The sequence below is a fragment of the Sorex fumeus genome, unplaced genomic scaffold (genome assembly GCF_029834395.1).
Source record: "Sorex fumeus unplaced genomic scaffold, SorFum_2.1 ptg000102l, whole genome shotgun sequence".
NCBI lineage: Eukaryota > Metazoa > Chordata > Mammalia > Eulipotyphla > Soricidae > Sorex > Sorex fumeus.
Genome location: NW_026606159.1, coordinates 1195411 through 1214050, shown reverse-complemented (window position 1 = coordinate 1214050; position 18640 = coordinate 1195411). Strand labels below are relative to the sequence as shown.

At 65.5% G+C, this 18640-nt stretch overlaps 1 protein-coding gene across 1 annotated transcript in view; it reads left to right on the top strand.

The window, feature by feature from the left end:
- Positions 1-16991, top strand: part of NOMO2 (NODAL modulator 2) — a 33593-nt gene extending 16602 nt beyond the window's left edge. Inside the window, exons 13-31 of the mRNA XM_056134736.1 lie at positions 836-977; positions 2763-2894; positions 3809-3945; positions 5448-5535; positions 6156-6219; positions 7418-7513; positions 8150-8365; positions 8447-8529; positions 9418-9577; positions 9720-9846; positions 10768-10881; positions 11458-11585; positions 12875-13016; positions 13808-13891; positions 14467-14577; positions 14860-14961; positions 16107-16226; positions 16401-16493; positions 16684-16991. Of these exons, the coding sequence (XP_055990711.1) occupies positions 836-977; positions 2763-2894; positions 3809-3945; positions 5448-5535; positions 6156-6219; positions 7418-7513; positions 8150-8365; positions 8447-8529; positions 9418-9577; positions 9720-9846; positions 10768-10881; positions 11458-11585; positions 12875-13016; positions 13808-13891; positions 14467-14577; positions 14860-14961; positions 16107-16226; positions 16401-16493; positions 16684-16815 (2271 nt within the window). The 3' untranslated portion in view covers positions 16816-16991. The remainder of the gene's footprint in view (positions 1-835; positions 978-2762; positions 2895-3808; positions 3946-5447; positions 5536-6155; positions 6220-7417; positions 7514-8149; positions 8366-8446; positions 8530-9417; positions 9578-9719; positions 9847-10767; positions 10882-11457; positions 11586-12874; positions 13017-13807; positions 13892-14466; positions 14578-14859; positions 14962-16106; positions 16227-16400; positions 16494-16683) is intronic.
- The last annotated feature ends 1649 nt before the right edge of the window (positions 16992-18640 follow it).

Below are 18640 nucleotides of genomic sequence, written 5' to 3'. Positions count from 1 at the left end.
CCCTCCCGACGGGAACCCCTGGCCAGCATGTGTGGGCGCCCAGCTAGAGTGCCTCTCCCTTCTCCAGTCCTGCCCCTCACTGGCCAGGGCTTCGCCCCAGCTGGCAGCCACGCTCCACCTCTGCAGCCTCTTGGGCTCCTGGGGCGGGAGAGGGGTCTCTTCGACCGTGACTCTGGCTGCTGCCGGGCCCCCTTCCCGTGTCCTGCCTCTGCGTGAGGACAGTGTGGCAGCCCGGGTGGGCGCCCGGGAGGACTCGTAGGCCGGTGGGCAGCGACTGGGCCGGATCTGGATGTCGGCCTGCTGCCCCATGGGCAGGGAGAGGCCCTGTCTGTGGGTCCCGGGCGGGGAGAGGGGGCCAGACTCTGGCATGTGGCCGACCATCCCCGCGACCAGCCTCTGGAAGCTTCTGGAAGCACGTTGAGGCATTTTCCCAGGTAGCATGGTTCCCAGGCGCCGTCTGGACCTGGGATGGCGTCGGTGGGCACTGCAGCACGTCCTGGAGGGAGGCAGCGGCCAAGGGCATGCCCAGGGTTACGGGTGGCAAGGTGGGGGTGGTCTCTGTTCCGCCCTGCCCCACGCTGCCTTCCTGGGGCATCAGAATGGCCTCTCCCCTGCCAGACCGCTGGCCAGTTTGTTGTGACGTAAAAACTGGAATGAGCCTTTGTCCTTCGCAACCTGTGTGACTCTGTGGTCCAGCCAGCCAGGTGCCACCGTGATGGCTCTGGCCTGGTCAGCCACCTCCCCGATGCCCGCTGACGTGGTAGCTGCCCACTGACGCCCCCCGGCGTGGCCAGCCTCCTCCCTGAAGCTCGCTGACGTGGCCCGTGCCCCGCAGGTGGTGGTTCCTGAGGCTGAGTCCAGAGCAGGGCTGACCTTGAAGCCCCAGACAGTCCCTCTCACAGTGACCGACAGGCCCGTGATGGACGTGGCTTTTGTGCAGTTCTTGGCGTCCATTTCTGGGAAAGTCTCCTGTTTGGGTAAGATGTCACTTGGGAGCCAGAACAGATGGTTTCTGTGTGTGTGTGTGTGTGTGTGTGTGTGTGTGTGTGTGTGTGTGTGTGTTGGGGAGGTGGAAGGAGACGACTTGTGGGGGGTGGTGTGTGTGCTTGTGGTTTCTCTGTGTGTGTATGTGTGTGTTAGGAGACGGTTTCTGAGTGGTATTCTGGTGTGTGCTTGTGTGTGTGTGTAAGGAGATGGTTTCTAGGTGGTATTGTGGGGGGTGTGTGTGTGTGTGTTTTATGGAAAGGCCTCGGGGGGCTTCCCTGCATGCATGGGGCTGTCTCGAGTGTAGCACCTCTTTTTGTCTCTCTCGGGCTCTGGTGGGCTGAGGCCTGGGCTCCTGCCCACCAGCTGCCCAGTGGCAGGGAGGAGGCTGTGAGAATGGCTTGTGTGGCCTCGACTTGTCTCCCATGCAGGGGACTGTCCGCCCGCTGGGTGTTTGAGGCTGACATAGGGCCTCATCAGGAGGTGCTGGGCACGTGAGGAGTGGCGGCTGGACAGGGCCGTGCCCTGACCTCTCTGCCCTGGCCCCTCCCTCCTCTGACTTCGGGAGAACCCCAGCACCCTGGTCTCCATGTGGCCTTTCATGTGCCTGGGAGGCAGTGGACACAGGGCAGGCTTTGCTCTCCGTGCAGGACTGGACGCGGGCAGGCAGGGAGACTGCTGGTCCTGAGTAGTCCCATCCCTGTTCACCTGCACCCTGGGGTGAGGGGCGGGGGGAGGATGGACGTAGCAGAGGGGACAGACGCTGAGTCATGTCATAGCTCTGCCTCTGAGCAGCTCGTGGACGCCAGCCCCGTGGGGTCTCGGGGGCTCAGGCAGGCCCTGTGGGGTCTCGGGGCTCAGATGGACCTTGTGGGTCTTGGGGCTCAGATGGACCCTGTGGGTCTTGGGGGGCTCAAACGGGCCCTGTGGGGTCTCGGGACTCAGACGGGTCTTGTGGGTCTTGGGGGGCTCAGATGGACCCTGTGGGTCTTGGGGGGCTCAGGCAGGCTCTGTGGGTCACGGGGGCTCAGACAGACCTTGTGGGTGTTGGGGGGCTCAGATGGACCCTGTGGGTCTTGGGGGGCTCAGGCAGGCCCTGTGGGTCACGGGGGCTCAGATAGGCCTTGTGGGTGTTGGGGGGCTCAGATGAACCCTGTGGGTCTTGGGGGGCTCAGGCAGGCCCTGTGGGGTCTCGGGGCTCAGACGGGCCTTATGGGTCTTGGGGGGCTCAGATGGACCCTGTGGGGTCTTGGGGGCTCAGACGGGCATTGTGGGTCTTGGGGGACTCAGACGGGCCCTGTGGGGTCTTGGGGACTCAGACGGGCCTTGTGGGCCTTGTGGCTCAGATGGACCCTGTGGGTCTTGGGGGGCTCAGGCAGGCCTTGTGGGTCTTGGGAGGCTCAGACGGGCCCTGTGGGGTCTTGGGGACTCAGACGGGCCTTGTGGGCCTTGGGGCTCAGATGGACCCTGTGGGTCTTGGGGGGCTCAGGCAGGCCCTGTGGGTCACGGAGGGCTCAGACAGGCCTTGTGGGTCTTAGGGGGCTCAGACGAGCCTTGTGGGTCTTGGGTGGCTCAGATGGACCCTGTGGGTCTTGGGGGGCTCAGACGGGTCTTGTGGGTCTTGGGGGGCTCAGATGGACCCTGTGGGTCTTGGGGGGCTCAGGCAGGCCTTGTGGGTCTTGGGGGGCTCAGACAGGCCTTGTGGGTCTTGGCGGGCTCAGACGGGCCCAGTGGGTCACGGGGGGCTCAGCAGGTCACCCTCCGTCCTCTCCATGCAGACTCCTGCGGTGACCTGCTGGTGACCCTGCAGGCCCTGAGCCGCCAGGGCGAGAAGCGCAACCTCCGGCTGTCGGGCAAGGCCAACGCGCTGACCTTCACCTTTGACAGCGTGCTCCCCGGGAAGTACAAGGGTGAGTCCCCCAGGCTGCCCCGGCCTGCCCGTCTCTCTCGGCTCTTCCGGTGCCCCTGAGTCGCGTGTCTGGTGCTGCTGCTGCTGCAGGGGCGGCTGCTCCGGCCACGCCCTGCGTCCTGCCCGGGAGCGCGCGCCGGGTCCCTGCTGTGGCGTCCCGGGTGTGGGTGCTGCCCCTCACGGCTGTGGGCCTGTGGCAGGTGACTTAGCTGGGAAACTCGGCCTCTTTCCACCTGTGGAGAAGGTCGGCCGACACGGGCGAGGGCCTTGGCAGCCCTGGGGGCCCACGCAGCCGTGGGTACCGGCGGACACGGGCGACCCTGCCCTCAGCCTCCCAGCCGTGCCCCCCAGCTCTGGAGTTTTTTCAATCTTCATTTGGTTTTGTTTTGAGGCCACTCCCAGCTGCTCAGGGATCACCCCTGGCAGGCTCAGGCGACCCTGGAGGGTGGCGGGGATCGAACCGGGCAGGCGCCTGCCGGGCTGTGCCGTGGCTCCGCCCCCCGCCCCTGCCTCTGTGGTAGCTGGGAGCAGCCGACAGGGAACTGCCAGTGAAGTGGACGCTTCCCGGGTTTCCCCTGGGCAGTTCTCTTTCCTGTCATGCCGGAGAACGAGGGTGGGTTTTCATGTGTGCCGTGTGGAGCTCACACTCGCTGCCTGGACAGGGGGAGGACCGGGAGGCTGCTGGGCCCGTGAGCTCTGCGGCCGTTACAGGACGGGGCGCCGAGTCCCACTTCCTAGGGGGCGTTTAGCAGTGCCCGGGGGTCCCTCTCTCCTGATTGTCTTCACCGAGAGTCTGGGAAGTCCGCGGTGCACACCCGGGACGTACTCAGGAGACCCGCTGTCGCCGTTTCTCTGGGCGGTGTTGGGCAGCCGGGCACCCCGGCCCACACGCGCCGCTGTCCCGTCCCCCTGCAGTTGGCATCACGCACGAGGACTGGTGCTGGAGGAACAAGAGCCTGGAGGTGGACGTGCTGGAGGACGACGTGCCGGCCGTCGAGTTCCGGCAGACGGGCTACATGCTCCGGTGCTCGCTGTCCCACGCCATCACGCTGGTGGGTGCCCCGGATGGTGCCCGCTGGTCAGGGGGGCGGACCCGGCACCTCGGCGCTGGCCGGAGTCCAGCCCCTGCTCTGGCCCCGCGCCTGCTTCCCTGTTGCGGAAAGGCCTGGTCTGAGGCGCCTTTGTTGGGGAGACAGCCCTGCCCCTCCCCGCCTCCCCAGCGCCCCAGGGAGGCCGGGACCAGGGGCCGGGCACAGCGGCTCAGTGGCCACGCGAGAGCACACTTGTTGACCACTGCTTGGCCGTGGGGCTCTGAGGGACCAGCGTCAGCCTGTGTGGACATGCTCAAAGCCCCTAGGTGCCGTGTAGCTGCATCTGTTTCCCCACCAGGGGAGACTTGGGTGGGGCTGCCCCCCCCCCGTCTTGTCTGTCGTCCACCTGCCCCCCCCCCCCCCCCCCCCAGCCTCCCAGAAAGCCACTGTGCACCTGGGTTGGACTTCTGTATCTGCATCTCAATTTGGATTCAGTGTTCCTGACTTAGGGCTGGAGCGATAGCACAGCGGTAGGGCGTTTGCCTTGCACGCAGCCAACATGGCCGACCCGAGTTCGATTCCTCCGCCCCTCTCGGAGAGCCCGGCAAGCTACCGAGAGTATCTCGCCCGCACGGCAGAGCCTGGCAAGCTCCCCATGGCGTACTCGATATGCCAGACACAGTAACAACGAAGTCTCCAACAGATACGTTACTGGGCCCGCTTGAGCAAATCGATGAACAACGGGAGGATCGTGATCGTGATCGTTCCTGACTTGAAACAACTGGTGGAATGCCCCGGTCAGGCCCAACCGGGGAAACTGAGGCAGAGGGCAGTGGAGTGACTGTTTCTCTTCAACGCTGGCACCTCTGGTTTCCCCCTGCCAGCAGTTAACGCTCACCAGGGAGCAGCGTGGCGGCCGGAGCCGTAGGACAGCGGGGAGGGCACTTGCCTCGCCTGTGGCCGACCCGGGTTCGGTTCCTGACACCCCCTGTGGTCCGCTGAGCCTCCCCCAGGCGGTCCCTGAGCAAGCCCTGAGCACTGCCGGGTGTGGCCCCCACACTAGGCACCCGCCTTGCTTGCAGTGAGGCAGGGCGCCCTCGGGGCCGGGGGAGAAGACTGAGGCTCCGGCCCTGTCTTCCTCCCTCCCACCCCTGCTCATCTCCGTTCCTCGGCCCTCGCACCTTCCCCTGCTTCCTCGTACCCATGGCCCATCTTCCGGTGCCGTCCCTCACTCGCTGACGCCTGCGAGTTTCCCGGTGGGCCCCTGAGGACGGGCACCCGCCCCCCGCCCCCTGCCCCCCGCCTGTCCCACGGCGGCCGCCCGGCAAGTGTGGCTTGGTGGAATGAAACGGCGTGTTTGGGTTGCAAGTGTTTGGAGGTTTTTTAATTTTCTGGTGGCATCCGGCTGCCCGGATGATGAATGGGCAGAACAGACGAGTGGCTCCAGAGCAGAAGTGGCATCAATCATCGGGGGGCTGCCTGCCCCGCCCTGGGTGAGTCGGGTGTCTCCTCTGGTCCCCCAGGAGTTCTACCAGGACGGCAACGGGCCCGAGAATGTGGGGATCTATAACCTCTCCAAAGGGGTCAACCGCTTCTGTCTGTCCAAGCCAGGTGAGTAGTGCCGGGCCGGGGAGAGGGGGTCGGCCCCCGGGGAGGGTGGGGGAAGCTTCAGACCTGCCTGTGCCAGGCCGTCAGTTCCCGCTCGGCCAGCGCCGGTTGGCGGGTTTTGCCGCTTCTTTCCTCAGGGATGGAATGGGGGAGCTCTCAGGGGGAGTCGGGGGCATGGGCCTCCCAAGGGCGACTCTGAGGAGAACCGGGCGGGGTTGGGGGCGGCCGAGATGGTCAGAACTGTGTCTGGCTGGAGTGGGGAGGGTTGCACCCTCTCGGGTACCCGGCAGCGCGCGTTCCTCCCCTGTGCGTGGCGTGATCCTCTGCCGAATCGGGATTCTCTGCTGATTCTGGCTGGCCCAAGACCTCTGCCCCGTTTGGACTCCTGAGCGGGGAGGAGTCAGACCGTGGTTCTCCATAAACTGAAGTCTCGAGCAGACTTAGTTCCCTAGGAAGTTCTGGTGTCTCTCACCGGAGCAATGCAGTTCGTGCTCCCTCTTCCAGCCAGGCGGTTCCCTCTCCCTCCTCCCACCGGGCAGCTGGGTGAGGTGTGGAGGGAGGAAGGGAGGGGGGAGCTGGAGGGGGGCCCTCTCCGAACGCGCTTTCCCCGTGTCCCGATGCAGGTGTGTACAAGGTCACCCCACGCTCCTGCCACCGGTTTGAGCAAGCGTTCTACACCTACGACACGTAAGCTGGCGCTGGGGGGGGGCGCTGGGGGGCGAGGTGTGGGCTCCCTGCTGCCGAGAACAGTGGGGGGTTGGTTGTGTTGGGCATTTGTCCCAGACGGAGGATTTCCAGGCAAGGATCTCGGGCTTGGCCGGCCCACTAGGATGGGGGAGCGAAGCTCTTCCCGAGAGACCTGCGAGCTCAGGGGACGGGGGCTCTGAAGTGGCGTCAGGGAACCGTTTTCCCCAACGGCGCCAGGACTCGTTGCGCAGCGGGTCCGGGAGTGTGGGGGCCGTGCCGAGAAAGACCCTCCGGGAGCAGCCAGTGTCTGTTCACCTTCCTGCCAAATACAAACCTCGCATAGGGGCTTTACGGGAAGGTCCAGTCCCATGAAGTTCCCGTTACTGGCCTGTCTCCTCTCCAACTCTGCTTTGCCCCGGTCCAATCCCAGTCGCGGCTAGAGGCTGCGGTCAGGATGCCCTGCTAAGCGCTTCGTCCGTGACAGTTTCTGTGTCGGGCTCACGTGACTAGGAGGTCCAGTGAGGCTCAAGGCCGGACACCCGGTGCTAACCTCGCATTCCCGCCAACTTTGCCCGGACCCTCCCTTCCGGGCCGCTTTGCGAGGTCGGGGCTTGCCTGCTCCAGGGCCCTGTGTTGCCGTGCTCCACGTGGTGGCTTCAGTGGAATCTTCAAGGGGTCTTTCAGTCCTCACCTGTGGGAGATTGTCCAGGCTTCAAGCCTGCCATTTGGACACTTTCCTGGGGCTCTGGGTTCCGCTGGGCCACACCCGACGGTGCTCCAGGCTGACTCCTGGCTCTTGCCTCCAGGGCCACTCCTGGAGGAACTTGGGGAGTCCGACGGGGAGCTGGGGATCAAAGCTGGGTCGGCGGCTGTGTGCAGGCCAGGCGCACTCACTGCCCGGGGTCCCACCTCCCCGGCCCTCCCAGGCCCCGCCCTGCCCCGAGAAGGAGGCCTTCCTTGCACGCCCGTCCCGACAGCGCCGTTCGTTTGGGGGGCAGAATCTTGGCATGTTCCTGATCCCCAAACTGACCTGCAGGGTCACGCCCAGGCCGCACAGCAGTGTCCAGGGGCGGAAGCAGGAGGAGAACGGCTGGGCAAGGCCCGCGGGGGGCCCTTCTGGGAGGAGGAGCCTCCGGGGTCCCCGGGGAGCCGGGACATCCTGGGCGCCAGCGTGACGTGCCCCGTCTCTGACTTCTAGGTCCTCGCCCAGTATCTTGACGCTGACGGCGGTCCGCCACCATGTCCTGGGCACCATCACCACTGACAAGATGATGGATGTCACCGTGACGATCAAGTGCGTCCCGGCCGCCTCCCGCGGTGGGCAGGTGTGGGAGGCCCCTGCTGACGGGCCCGCCGAGAGGCATCGCTGGTCTCTCCTGTCCTCGGGCACGTGCCCCTGGCCTGTTCCGCTGCTGCCCACGGCCACACTGGCCATCTCAACCGCTGCCCCTCTCCCTTCCCTGAGGGCTAGAGTGCGGGCGCTCCCGAGCCGTCATTTTGTTTTGGGGACCACACCCAGCAGTGCTCACCCAGCAGTGCTCGGGGCTCACTCCTGGCTCTGTGCCGAGGGGTCACTGCTGGGCCCCCTGGGAGAGGGAGCCAGTTTCCAAATGGCTGCAGAGTCCGTGGGTGTCACTCCCCTGGCCCAGCTCTGCCCGGTCCTTATTGTCTTACCTGCTAGCTGGCGTGGGAGGAAGGGGCTCTCGGGCCATGCCCGGGGGGCCTGGAGCCGCTCTGCCGGAGCCCTCGCCCGCCCTGGGCTGGAGGGTCAGTCGTGCTTGGGGTCTGCAGTGCCGGGGACTTGGGGCTCCCCAGGGCCGAACCCGCGGTGGTGGGGCTGGTCCCTTCTGCCCTGCTCCCTCCCCGGGCCCTTCCCGACGGGGGCTGGAAGCGCCAGCCCCCGAGACGCTGGGCTGCCCTCCGCCCGCAGGTCGTCCATCGACAGCGAGCCGGCCCTGGTCCTGGGCCCGCTGAAGTCGGTGCAGGAGCTGCGGCGTGAGCAGCAGGTGGCAGAGATAGAGAGCCGCCGGCAGGCGCGGGAGAAGAGCAGCGAGCAGCCCGGCGAGGGCAGGACCAAGCCCCCCGCGCAGGAGGTGGTGGACGAGCTGCAAGGCCCCTTCTCCTACGACTTCTCCTACTGGGCCCGGTGAGCGCCCCCCCGCCCCCATTGCCCGCCCGCCCGCCCGGCGGCGTCCCCCCCGGCTGAGCGCTGCCGTCCGTCCTGCAGGTCGGGGGAGAAGATCACCGTCACGCCCTCGTCCAAGGAGCTGCTCTTCTACCCGCCGTCCATGGAGGCCACCGTCAGTGGGGGTCAGTGTCCCCCGCACAGCTGTCCTGCCGGCATGGCGGGAGGGGCCGGGCCGCGGCCACTGCTCTCATGGCTTCGTCCCTCCCGCCGGCCCTTTTGGATTTCTGGGCGGGCGGGGTTCTTTGGGCGGACTCCTGGGTGCTCGGGGATCACTCCTGGTGGGCTTGGGGGACCCTCCGGGGTGCCGGGGATCGGACCTGGGTCGGCTGTGTGCAAGGCCAGCACTCCGCCCGCTGTGCTGCCTCCGTGGCCCCGTGTTGGCTCTCTGGAAAGGAGCTCGGCCATCGCTCAGTGCCAGCTTCAGGCCCTGTGTCTGCGTGGCGTCCCGCGGGCCCGGGCTTGGGGCCTGGCTGCCAGTGGCGGGCGCGCCCGTTGGCTGCGGGTTGTCTTGTCTGTCCCAGCACCGCGCACCGCCAGGCCCCGGCGAGGAGGATCTGGAGCTGAAGTGGCGGGGGCTCCCCTGCACATGGCCCGGGGTCTGCGGGCGGCCGTGAGCTCCGGCCAAGGCGTGTCCCCGGGAGGGCCCAGCCGCTGAGCGAGAGTTTCAGGGCCAGGGAGAGGCTCGGTGTCCTTGCGCCGAGGGGGTCCGCGGTCAGTCCTCTCTGGGGGTGGGTCTCCCCGCCACTCCCCGGGAGCCCGAGGCCTCTCCCGTTGGCCCTTGACAAGTGGCGCTGGGCCTGACGGTGGCATCCGGGCCTGCAGTGTTGGGGGTCCCTGGGGCTGTGCCTGGGAGTGCTCGGGGGCCATGCGTGGCCAGAAGGGTCACACTCAGGGCCTCACGGGGCAGCACACGTTTGAACCCCGACCCCCTCAGCCCTCTCCCCAGCTTTCCTCAGGTGGCCCCCACGGTCCCCCGGGCTCAGCCCCTCTCCCTGCCCTCCCTCCCGCAGAGAGCTGCCCCGGGAAGCTGATTGAGATCCACGGCAAGGCCGGGCTGTTCCTCGAGGGCCAGATCCGGCCGGAGCTGGAGGGCGTGGAGATCGTCATCAGCGAGAAGGGCGCCAGCTCCCCGCTCATCACGGTCTTCACGGATGACAAAGGGGCCTACAGGTGAGGTGCCCGGAAGGTGCCGGGAGGGGGGTGGCGGGAAGGGGTGGTTTGGGGGTGCGTGTGTGTGTGGGGGGGGTTGCTGTGCCCCTCCCGGGGCCCCCGAGGCAGGCGGTGCTGCTGAGTGCCTGCCTCTCCCGAGCAGCGTGGGGCCCCTGCACAGTGACCTGGAGTACACGGTGTCCTCGCAGAAGGAGGGCTACGTGCTGACGGCCGTGGAGGGCACCGTGGGCGACTTCAAGGCCTACGCCTTGGCGGGCGTGAGCTTCGAGGTGAGACTCGGCGGCAGTGCGGGGTGTCCCCCTTCGAGCCCTCTGGCCGGCCCACAGCGGTCAGTTGCAGTTAGAGCGGGGTGGGGGTGGGGGGGTGCCCAGAAAAGCGTGCCATTTGGTTGTTCCTCCCGGAGCACCGTTGGGAGAGCCCGGGCACGTCTGTCCTGGAGTTTCCTTGGCTTCTCGCTCCCTGATCCCCTTTCCAGGCAAATTTGCTGCCAGTTGACTCTCAAAGAGTTGGCGTTTGGGGAGGGGTGTGTGTGTGTGTGGGGGGGGGTTTAGGGCCCGCCCAGCAGTGCTCAGGGGCCACTCCCCCAAGTACTGGTTCACCAAGTGGTTCTGGGCCTTGAACCCAGGCCTCTTGCTGGCAAAGCCCCAGGCCGGAGTGGTCCAGACCCTGTGAATGGCTTTTGGCTTTTGGTTTGGGCCAGACCTGGGAGTCAGTGGCTGCTTCAGGCTTGTTGCTAGGGTCACCCTGGTGGGTCTGGGTCACTCCTGGGTCACTCCTGACGGGGCTGGGGGTGGGCTCGGGCCTTGTGCTTGCAGACACCTGCTCCGGCCTGTTGCGCTGTCTCCTGCCATCAGGCAAGAGGCCCCGTTCTCGGCCTTTGTCCTTGCGGGTGCCCAGAGCTCCCCCAGTCATTTTGACATAGATTAAGGAAAACGGTGACAGTGTCCGTCAGAGCAGACCTTTAAGTGCTCAGGCCGAGGAAGGCTCTGCTGCAGGGTCCCCAAGACAGACAGACAACTAGACACTCAGATAAGACAACAGACACACACGCTCTCTGGGACTGAAGTACCTGTTGGAGGGTCCCCACCACATGGCTCCCCACTTCCCCCTGAGGGCCGAGACAGCCCTGCAGACCCCCACACGCCTGCTGCTGACCTGCTCACCTGTCCCCGTGTCCCCCGGGCCCCCAGATCAAAGCCGAGGATGACCAGCCCCTCCCCGGGGTCCTCCTGTCCCTGAGCGGCGGAGTGTTCCGGTCCAACCTCCTGACGCAGGACAATGGCATCCTGACCTTCTCCAACCTGGTGAGGTGTCCCCAGCTCCCGGCTGCCTGTGTTTCCGGGGGGGGGGGGGCCCTGCATGGGAGAGGCGCGGAGCACCCCACCGAGTGCCAGAAGGTTCCGGGGGTGGGGGGTACCGTGTGTTGGCCAGGGTCTGATGCTGGGATCCATGTTCCCAGGCCACCCATGGGGTGTGTCTTGTCACGGAGACTCGCTCGTCGCCACGCCCCCTTTCTTCACGGCTGTGGGCTACGGCTTTTGGTTTGGTGTCTGGTTCAGGGCTCGGCCCAGCCCCGGGGGGGAGTCTGGGCTCCTTCTCCCGGAGCCCCGAGCCCCTTGTCGTGGCGTTTGTCTGTGTGGGTATCCCCAGGGGACCTGCCCATAGCCACCTGCTTCCTTCTGGGCCGCTTCAGGCCGGTGGCTTGGCCTCCAGATAGAACCCAGACCCAGGCAGGTGCCGCCGTAGAACCGGGCCGGGGTCCTGGGCGGCCCAGCGTGTGTGTGTGTGTGTGTGTGTGTGTGTGTGTGTGTGTGTGTGTGTCTGTGTGTGTCTGTGTCTGTCGGGGGCTTGGGCAGGGCTCACCCCTGCTCATCCCCCAGAGCCCGGGCCAGTACTACTTCAAGCCCATGATGAAGGAATTCCGCTTCGAGCCCTCCTCGCAGATGATCGAGGTGCATGAGGGCCAGAACCTGCGCATCACGGTCACCGGCTACCGGACGGCCTACAGGTGAGGGGCGGCAGCGAGGGCCCGTGCGCGGCTGTCCCCCGAGGCCCTGTCCACTCGCGCCTCATGCTGGCCGCTCGCCAGCGCCCCCTGGTGACACAGGCCCAGAGCCTGGCTGCGCGCTTCGGGGTCTCCTTTTTTCTTACTTTTTGGGGGGTTGGGCCACACCTGCCTGTGCTGAATCCTGGTTGACTCCTGGCTCTGTGCTCAGGGATCTCTGGGGGTGGAGCTTGGGGGACCCTACAGGGTGCCGGGCGCAAGGTGTCTGCCCTGCCCATTATAGCCCTGGCCCCGGATTTCCTTCTCTTTTACTTTTATTTATTTATTTTTTTTGCTTTTGGGGTCACATCCGGCGTTGCACAGGGGTTACCCTGGCTCATGCACTCGGGAATGACTCCTGGCGGTGCTCGGGGGACCAGATGGGATGCTGGGAATCGAACCCGGGTCGGCCCCGTGCAAGGCAAATGCTCTTCCCGCTGTGCTCCCAGATTTCCTTCTTTAAAAGGAGGAAACGTGTTTCCCGGGTTAAAGCGTCCCTGCACCCCCGGAGTGTGGAGTGTAGAAAGTGAAGAAGCTTCTTGCCTCTCCGTGTCTCCGGCCACCTGTTCTCGGTGTGTCTGGACTAGACCGGAGAGTTGTTTTTTCTTTCTTTCTTTTTGCTTTTTGGGTCACACCCGGCGATGCGCAGGGGTTCCTCCTGGCTCTGCACTCAGGCATTACTCCTGGCGGTGCTTGGGGGACCCTATGGGATGCTGGGGATCGAACCCGGGTCGGCTGTGTGCAAGGCAAATGCCCTACCTGCCGTACTATCACTCCAGCCCCTAGACCAGAAAGTTTGTTCCAAGACCGGTAGTTGAGTGCATGAATTACATCGATTCATGCCCACGACTCCGAGTGGGTAATATTACGTGTATTCCGATGTCCTCTAGATGAAAGATGGGTGAATCGGGAGTGGATTTTAGAATAATGAGCCGTTTCCAGCTGCAAGTGTGGAATGGAAGAGGAAGTGATTTATTTTCCATTTATTGGATGCTTCGTTATTTTAAGATAAAACTGAGCAGAACTCAAATACGATAAACTCAAGTTTCACCCTTTTAAGTTTTGACTTTTTTTTAACACTCCCGTCATTTTCTTTCCAAGGCCCGAAAAAGAAATAGACCCATGGGCCGGCCCCAGCCTTCCAGCGGGGACTGACCCAGCTGGTGCGGAAGCCCCGGGCCCCGGGATCCCCTGGCCCCTGAGCGCTGGCCACTGCCCGCTCCCCTCACGCCCCATCTCCCCTCTGACCCCAGCTGCTACGGCACCGTGTCGTCCCTGAACGGGGAGCCTGAGCAGGGCGTGGCCGTGGAGGCCGCAGGCCAGGGCGACTGCAGCATCTACGGGGAGGACACGGTGACCGACGAGGAGGGCCGCTTCCGGCTGCGCGGCTTGCTGGTGAGTCCCCGGCGCCGGGCTCGAGGGGGTCCTGGGTCACGTGCTTCTTGTCACCCACACAGCCCCCCTCGGGCTGGCCTGGGTGACAGGGCCCGGCGCTGGTGGGTGGCACTTAAGCAGGGGGAATGGGAGTGGTGGGCCACGGCTGGGTGTGCGGAGGAGGGCAGGGGGCTGCCTCGCAGTCTCAGTGGCTCAGCGTCCAGGCGTTGGGACAAGTCAGAAACCCAAGTTTCCAGGTGAATTCCTCTGGTGATCAGATGCGAGCTGTGAACTTAAAACAACGACGAAACAAACTCGCATTCCTTGGGCCACGTTGTGATGCCGGTGGTGGAACCACACGGGGTTGCCCTCCCCCACCGCACCCTTCTCTCAGCCTGCCAAAGCATCACCAGCTGTTCCCCGTGTTTGATTTTTGGTTTTGCTTTTGCTTTTTCTTTTGGATCACACCCAGCGATGCTCAGGGGTTCCTCCTGGCTCATGCACTCAGGAATTACTCCTGGCGGTGCTCGGGGGACCCTGTGGGATGCTGGGAATCGAACCCGGGTTGGCGGCATGCAAGGCAAACACCCTCCCCGCTGTGCGATCGCTCCAGCCCCTGTTCCCCATGAAGACCCCTTGGGGTACAGCAGAACCACGCGTGTGGCTTTTGACTGCCAAGTTGCATCTTCAGTTCAGGAGTGCTTCTTCCCCTGAGGAGGCCCGGGGCACCGAGGCGGGAGGGGCAGTACCTGGCGGCAGGCGCTGGATACCTGCGGCTCCCGCCGGAGAAGTGACTCTGGGATTCTTTGCAGCCGGGATGTGTCTACCACGTGCAGCTCAAGGCCGAGGGCAACGACCACATTGAGCGGGCCCTGCCCCACCACCGGGTCATCTCGGTGAGTCCAGGGACCCCCGACCCAGCCGCCTCTACCCTCTGACTCTCACCCTGACCCAGCTGCCTCCATCTTCTGACTCTCACCCTGACCTAGTTGCCTCCACCCTCTGACTTGCCCTCAAGAGGCCTGATTCCAGGCCCAGGGAACGATGTGGCTCATTCCTTGGCTGGCGGGGGCCCAGGGAGGGGGCGGGATGCTCAGCCGTGGGTGTGAGGTTGGGGGCCGGGAGGGGCCATCAGGGCGCTGGGTGGAGAAAGGGGGTTTTCTGGGTGTCTCCGTGCACCTGGTACCCCGGCAGCCGGGGCAGCCGCGTCTTAATGTTCCTGGTTCCCGGCCCCGTGGCTCCAGGCTGCTCCTGGCAGGGCCCTGCGCCCCCGGCCACGCTGGAGCGAAGGTCTCGGCACCGTTTAACACATCGTCCCGTCACTGAGGCAGAGGAGCTGACTCCCGGGGCTGCATGTGTCACGGCCGAGACCCCGAGCTGCTCCGGGGCGGGCCTGGGTCCCCTCCTGGCGGAAGCGAGGGCAGGTCCCTGCACCCCTCACCTTCTCAGCCCCGACCCCCCTTCCCCCCAGGTCGGGAACAACGACATCGACGACATCAACATCATCGTGTTCCGCCAGATCAGCCAGTTCGACCTGAGCGGGAACGTGATCACGCCCTCCGAGTACCTGCCCACGCTCTGGGTGAGACCCTCGTCCCGAAGGCTTCCCCGCGGGGCTTCCCAGCCCGGGCCCAGCGAGGGCTCCAGAAACTTCCAGAAACGTCCCTCTTCAGATTTGGTGCACGCTGCGTCTCGCCCGGTGGGCTGAGGGGCGCGCGCTCCCTGGCCGGCGGGTCGTCTCGCCCCGAGTGTCTCCAAAGAGTCCCCGCCCCCCCCCCCCAGAGACCCCCCGGGCATGTCTGAGCGGGGTGGGAGCGTCGGCCGCGGGCCAGTCTCATCAGCGTGGCCCGTTCCCGTGGTGCAGGTGAAGCTGTACAAGAGCGAGAACCTGGACAGCCCCGTGCAGACCCTGTCCCTGGGCCAGTCGCTCTTCTTCCACTTCCCGCCTCTGCTGCGCGATGGCCAGGTGAGCCCCTCCCGGCGCCCACCCTTGGCTCAGAGCTCAGCACGGGCGGGGACCCCTGGAACTGGAACCAGCCAGTGTGTGTGTGGGGGGGATGCTGTGACTTTGTCCCTGCCAGGCGAGCTCCCTACGGGAGCCACGTCCCGGGGCGTGCCCCGGCCCCCATCAGCGCCCCCCACCCCCAGGCGGGCCATGGGCTTCAGGAGCATGATGGGGAGGTCTCTGCCCGGGGTCGGGACGGAACCAGAGATCTGTCTGGAGCGGAAGCTCACACACAGCAGAGACAGGTCCACCGGGTGGGCCTGGGACCCAGACACGTCCTCAGGACACGTCAGAAAAGCACTCAGCTCTCTTGGCATCGGGGCCAAGGTCCCCTGGGAGACAGGGACTGGGGGCCTGAAGAAAGGACCTGTGTGTGGGGGCGGCCCTTGACTGGCCGGCCGGAGGGGCCACCTCTTGGAAGGCGGGTGGCATTTTTATTTTTTTTCTTTTTGGGGCACACCCAGCGATGCTCAGGGGTTCCTTCTGGCTCTGCACTCCTGGCGGTGCTCGGGGGACCATATGGGATGCCAGGGTCGAACCCAGGTCGGCCTCATGGACAGCAAATGCCCTCCCCACTGTGCTGTCGCTCCGGCCGATAGGTGGGGTTTTCTTTAAAAAGCAGGAGTAGGGGCCCCAGATCCTCACCAGGAGTGATCTCTGAACTCCCGAGCACAGCCGGCGTGTCCCCCCCAAAATAAAACACAAAGAATAAAATTAAAAGCCAAGTGGAAGCATGCCCTGGGCCCGCCGCCTGGTGTCGGGGCACGTATGTGGAGGCCCCAGGAGCACTCGGTCGCCAGGAGCAGCGTGACCCAGGAGAGCCCAGCAGGGCCAGCCCAGGGGGAGGCAGCCTGTGGCCAGCCCACGCCTTCCCTGGCGGGCACTGGCGGGCCATGCCAGGGAGACGTTGCCCACCCGAGTGGCCGATGAAGGCCTGACAGGCGTGAGGAGAACGGTGTCTCGGCGCAGAGGCAACTGGGGGAGCAGGCGGGGGGCCTGGTGGCTGCGTCCGGGCGACCCTGGGTGCCCCCTGCGAGCCCTGGGTCACAGGAGAGGCCGCCCGCCCTGGCTCGGTCCCCGCTGACGGAGCTCCTTGCTGCGCGCAGAATTACGTGGTGCTGCTGGACTCCACGCTGCCCCGCTCGCAGTACGACTACGCCCTGCCCCAGGTCTCCTTCGCGGCCGTGGGCTACCAGAAGCACATCACGCTGGTGTTCAGCCCCACGGTGAGGGGCGCCTGGAGCCCGGGGATGTCGCTGTTCCTGTGGTCGCAGGGGCGGGGGGAGGAGCGTTCCTTTCCTGTTGTCATGCTCGGAGCGCCCCAGGTCGCTGCCTCTCAGGGACCCCTGGCTGTCCCCGAGGCGGGCCGGGGGCTGACGGGCGTCCCCCTGGCCTTCCAGCGGCGGCTCCCGGAGCAGGACATCGCGCAGGGCTCCTACATCGCCCTGCCCCTCACGCTGCTCATCCTGCTGGCCGGCTACAACCACGAGAAGGTCGGTAGGGCCGGAATCCAGGCTGGGGTTGGGGTCCTGGCGGAGACGCCGGGGTGGGGGACGGGGGCAGGGCTTGGTGGGCATCGGTCTGGGGAAGGTGCCGCGGACGGCCCAGACATCAGTCGTGCAGGGCCAGCCCCGCCAGTGGCCGCCCGCTCGCTCACGGCCCCTCCGTGTCCCCCGCTTCCAGCTCATTCCCTTCCTGCTGCAGCTGACCAGCCGGCTGCAGGGCGTCCGAGTCCTCGGCCAGGCGGCCTCCGACAGCAGTGGCCCCGAGGACGCCAAGCGGCAAGCCAAGAAACAGAAGACCAGGCGGACGTGAGGGGCGGAGACTGCGGGCCTCTCCCCATGTGGGACTCACCCGGCTCCGTGCCGCTGGCCCGGGCCCCACTGTTGGCCTCTGCCGCCGCCTCGGCGCGATGACCAGCCCCTCCTGTCACTCTGCTGAGCACAGTCTATTCTGGGAGTTGAAGATAATTTATTATTATTATTGTTATTTGGTGGTTTTTTTTGGTCCAGGGTTAAGAATGGCATCGCGAGCCTCTGGCATTCGTCTGCGCGTGGGGTGTCGCCTCCCTGAGGCGGCCCCGGCGGACTTGCCTGCCCCATCCATCCGTCCGTCCGTCCGTCCATCGCTGACCTTTGCATCCAAGTCCCCGGCAGGCAGGACCATGCCGCCATCTCCCCTGGGAGGGTGTGTGGGGGGAGGCAGGAGGCAATAAAGCCTGTTGTCCGTGTGCAGGTGCTCACGTGTTTCCTGGGCGTTGGCCAGTGCCCGTGCCCACGGGGCGGGCGGGTGGCCCGAGGCAGGAGGCACCCCCCAGCAGAGGCCAGGAGGTGGACGGGTTGCTGTCCCCTGGCCTGGCCATTCGGTGCGGGGACGGTGGAACCGGGGCAGAGGGAAGCTCCCCTCCGGCTCCCGTGGCCCCCGTGGCGCCAGAAACAGTTTCGCTCGATACACGCAGCGTCTCCTGCTGGGGACGAGGGTCAGTGGTTTCAAGGAACGAGGCATTTGGGGGTCTGGGAGGTGACCCCAAGGGCCGGAGCATGTGTTTTGCGTGTAGCAGGCCCAGATCCGTTCCGCAACCACACGCACACACACACCCTACCCAGCACCCCCACGGCACCACCACAGGGGATGGCCGGGAACATATAAACCTGCACCCGTGCTTCGGGCCCAAGCCAGTGCCTCCAAGCCAGGTGAGGGCCCGGGCCCCCGAGGCCCACGGATGCAAGGCTCCTGTCCCCGCAGAGCCGCCGAGGGAGGGCCACAGCCTCCCCACCCTTTGTGACCAGGACGGGGGCGCCAGATAAGGGAGTTCAGGGACAACAGCCCGCATGTCCCCGGTGGGTGGGTCAGTGGAGAGGCGACTCCCTGGCGGGTGGAGGACCAGCCAGGGGGCAGAATGGAGGACTTCCTGGTGGAGGGAACTGAACCTACTGGTGGGCTTCAGGAGCTTCTAGAAACTTCTGGAGTTTGAGTCTGGAGAAAGAGGGAAAGGAACTAGGAAAGCTTAGGTGCTGAAGGGTAGCGGAGGGTCTCTCGGTAGCTGCCCGTGGCCAGCACAACTGGCCTTTGCGAGGGGTTTCCTGATGGCAGAAGCAAGGGTCAGCAGCAGAAGGGAAACATAACTTTGGTTCTTTTTTTTTTTTTGTAATTCTAAGATAGGGGAATATTTTCTAACTCATTTCAAGATGACCCTCAGGACCCAAGCCAGGTGAGGGCCCGGGCACACACACACACACACTTTGAAATATTGGGGCTTTCCATAGCTGCGGGATGATGCGTGCCCTGCAGTTCCCTGGGCCGCCGTCAAGGGGCAGTCTCGGCCCACGGCCCAGCCTGCAGCAGTGAGGCTCCCTGGGAGCTGAGGGCTTGGGAACCGGCAGCGGTTCTAGGGGGCCCGGGTCCATCCCCAAGGAACATTTTAAACTGCTTCTAACGGATTCCGGAGGCAATAGGAACAATCCATCCTTGTTGGGGACCGGGAGGGGGAGGGGTGAGAAGGGCAGCGGGGGGAGGGGCCCCAGGGAGCAACAACCGCTGCTCAGGAGGGAAGAAGGTTCCGGAGGAGGCCAAAGGGGACCCTTGAACCTGAGCTCAGCAGGAGGCCCGAGCCTTTCTCGAGGGCTGAGTCTCCTCACTC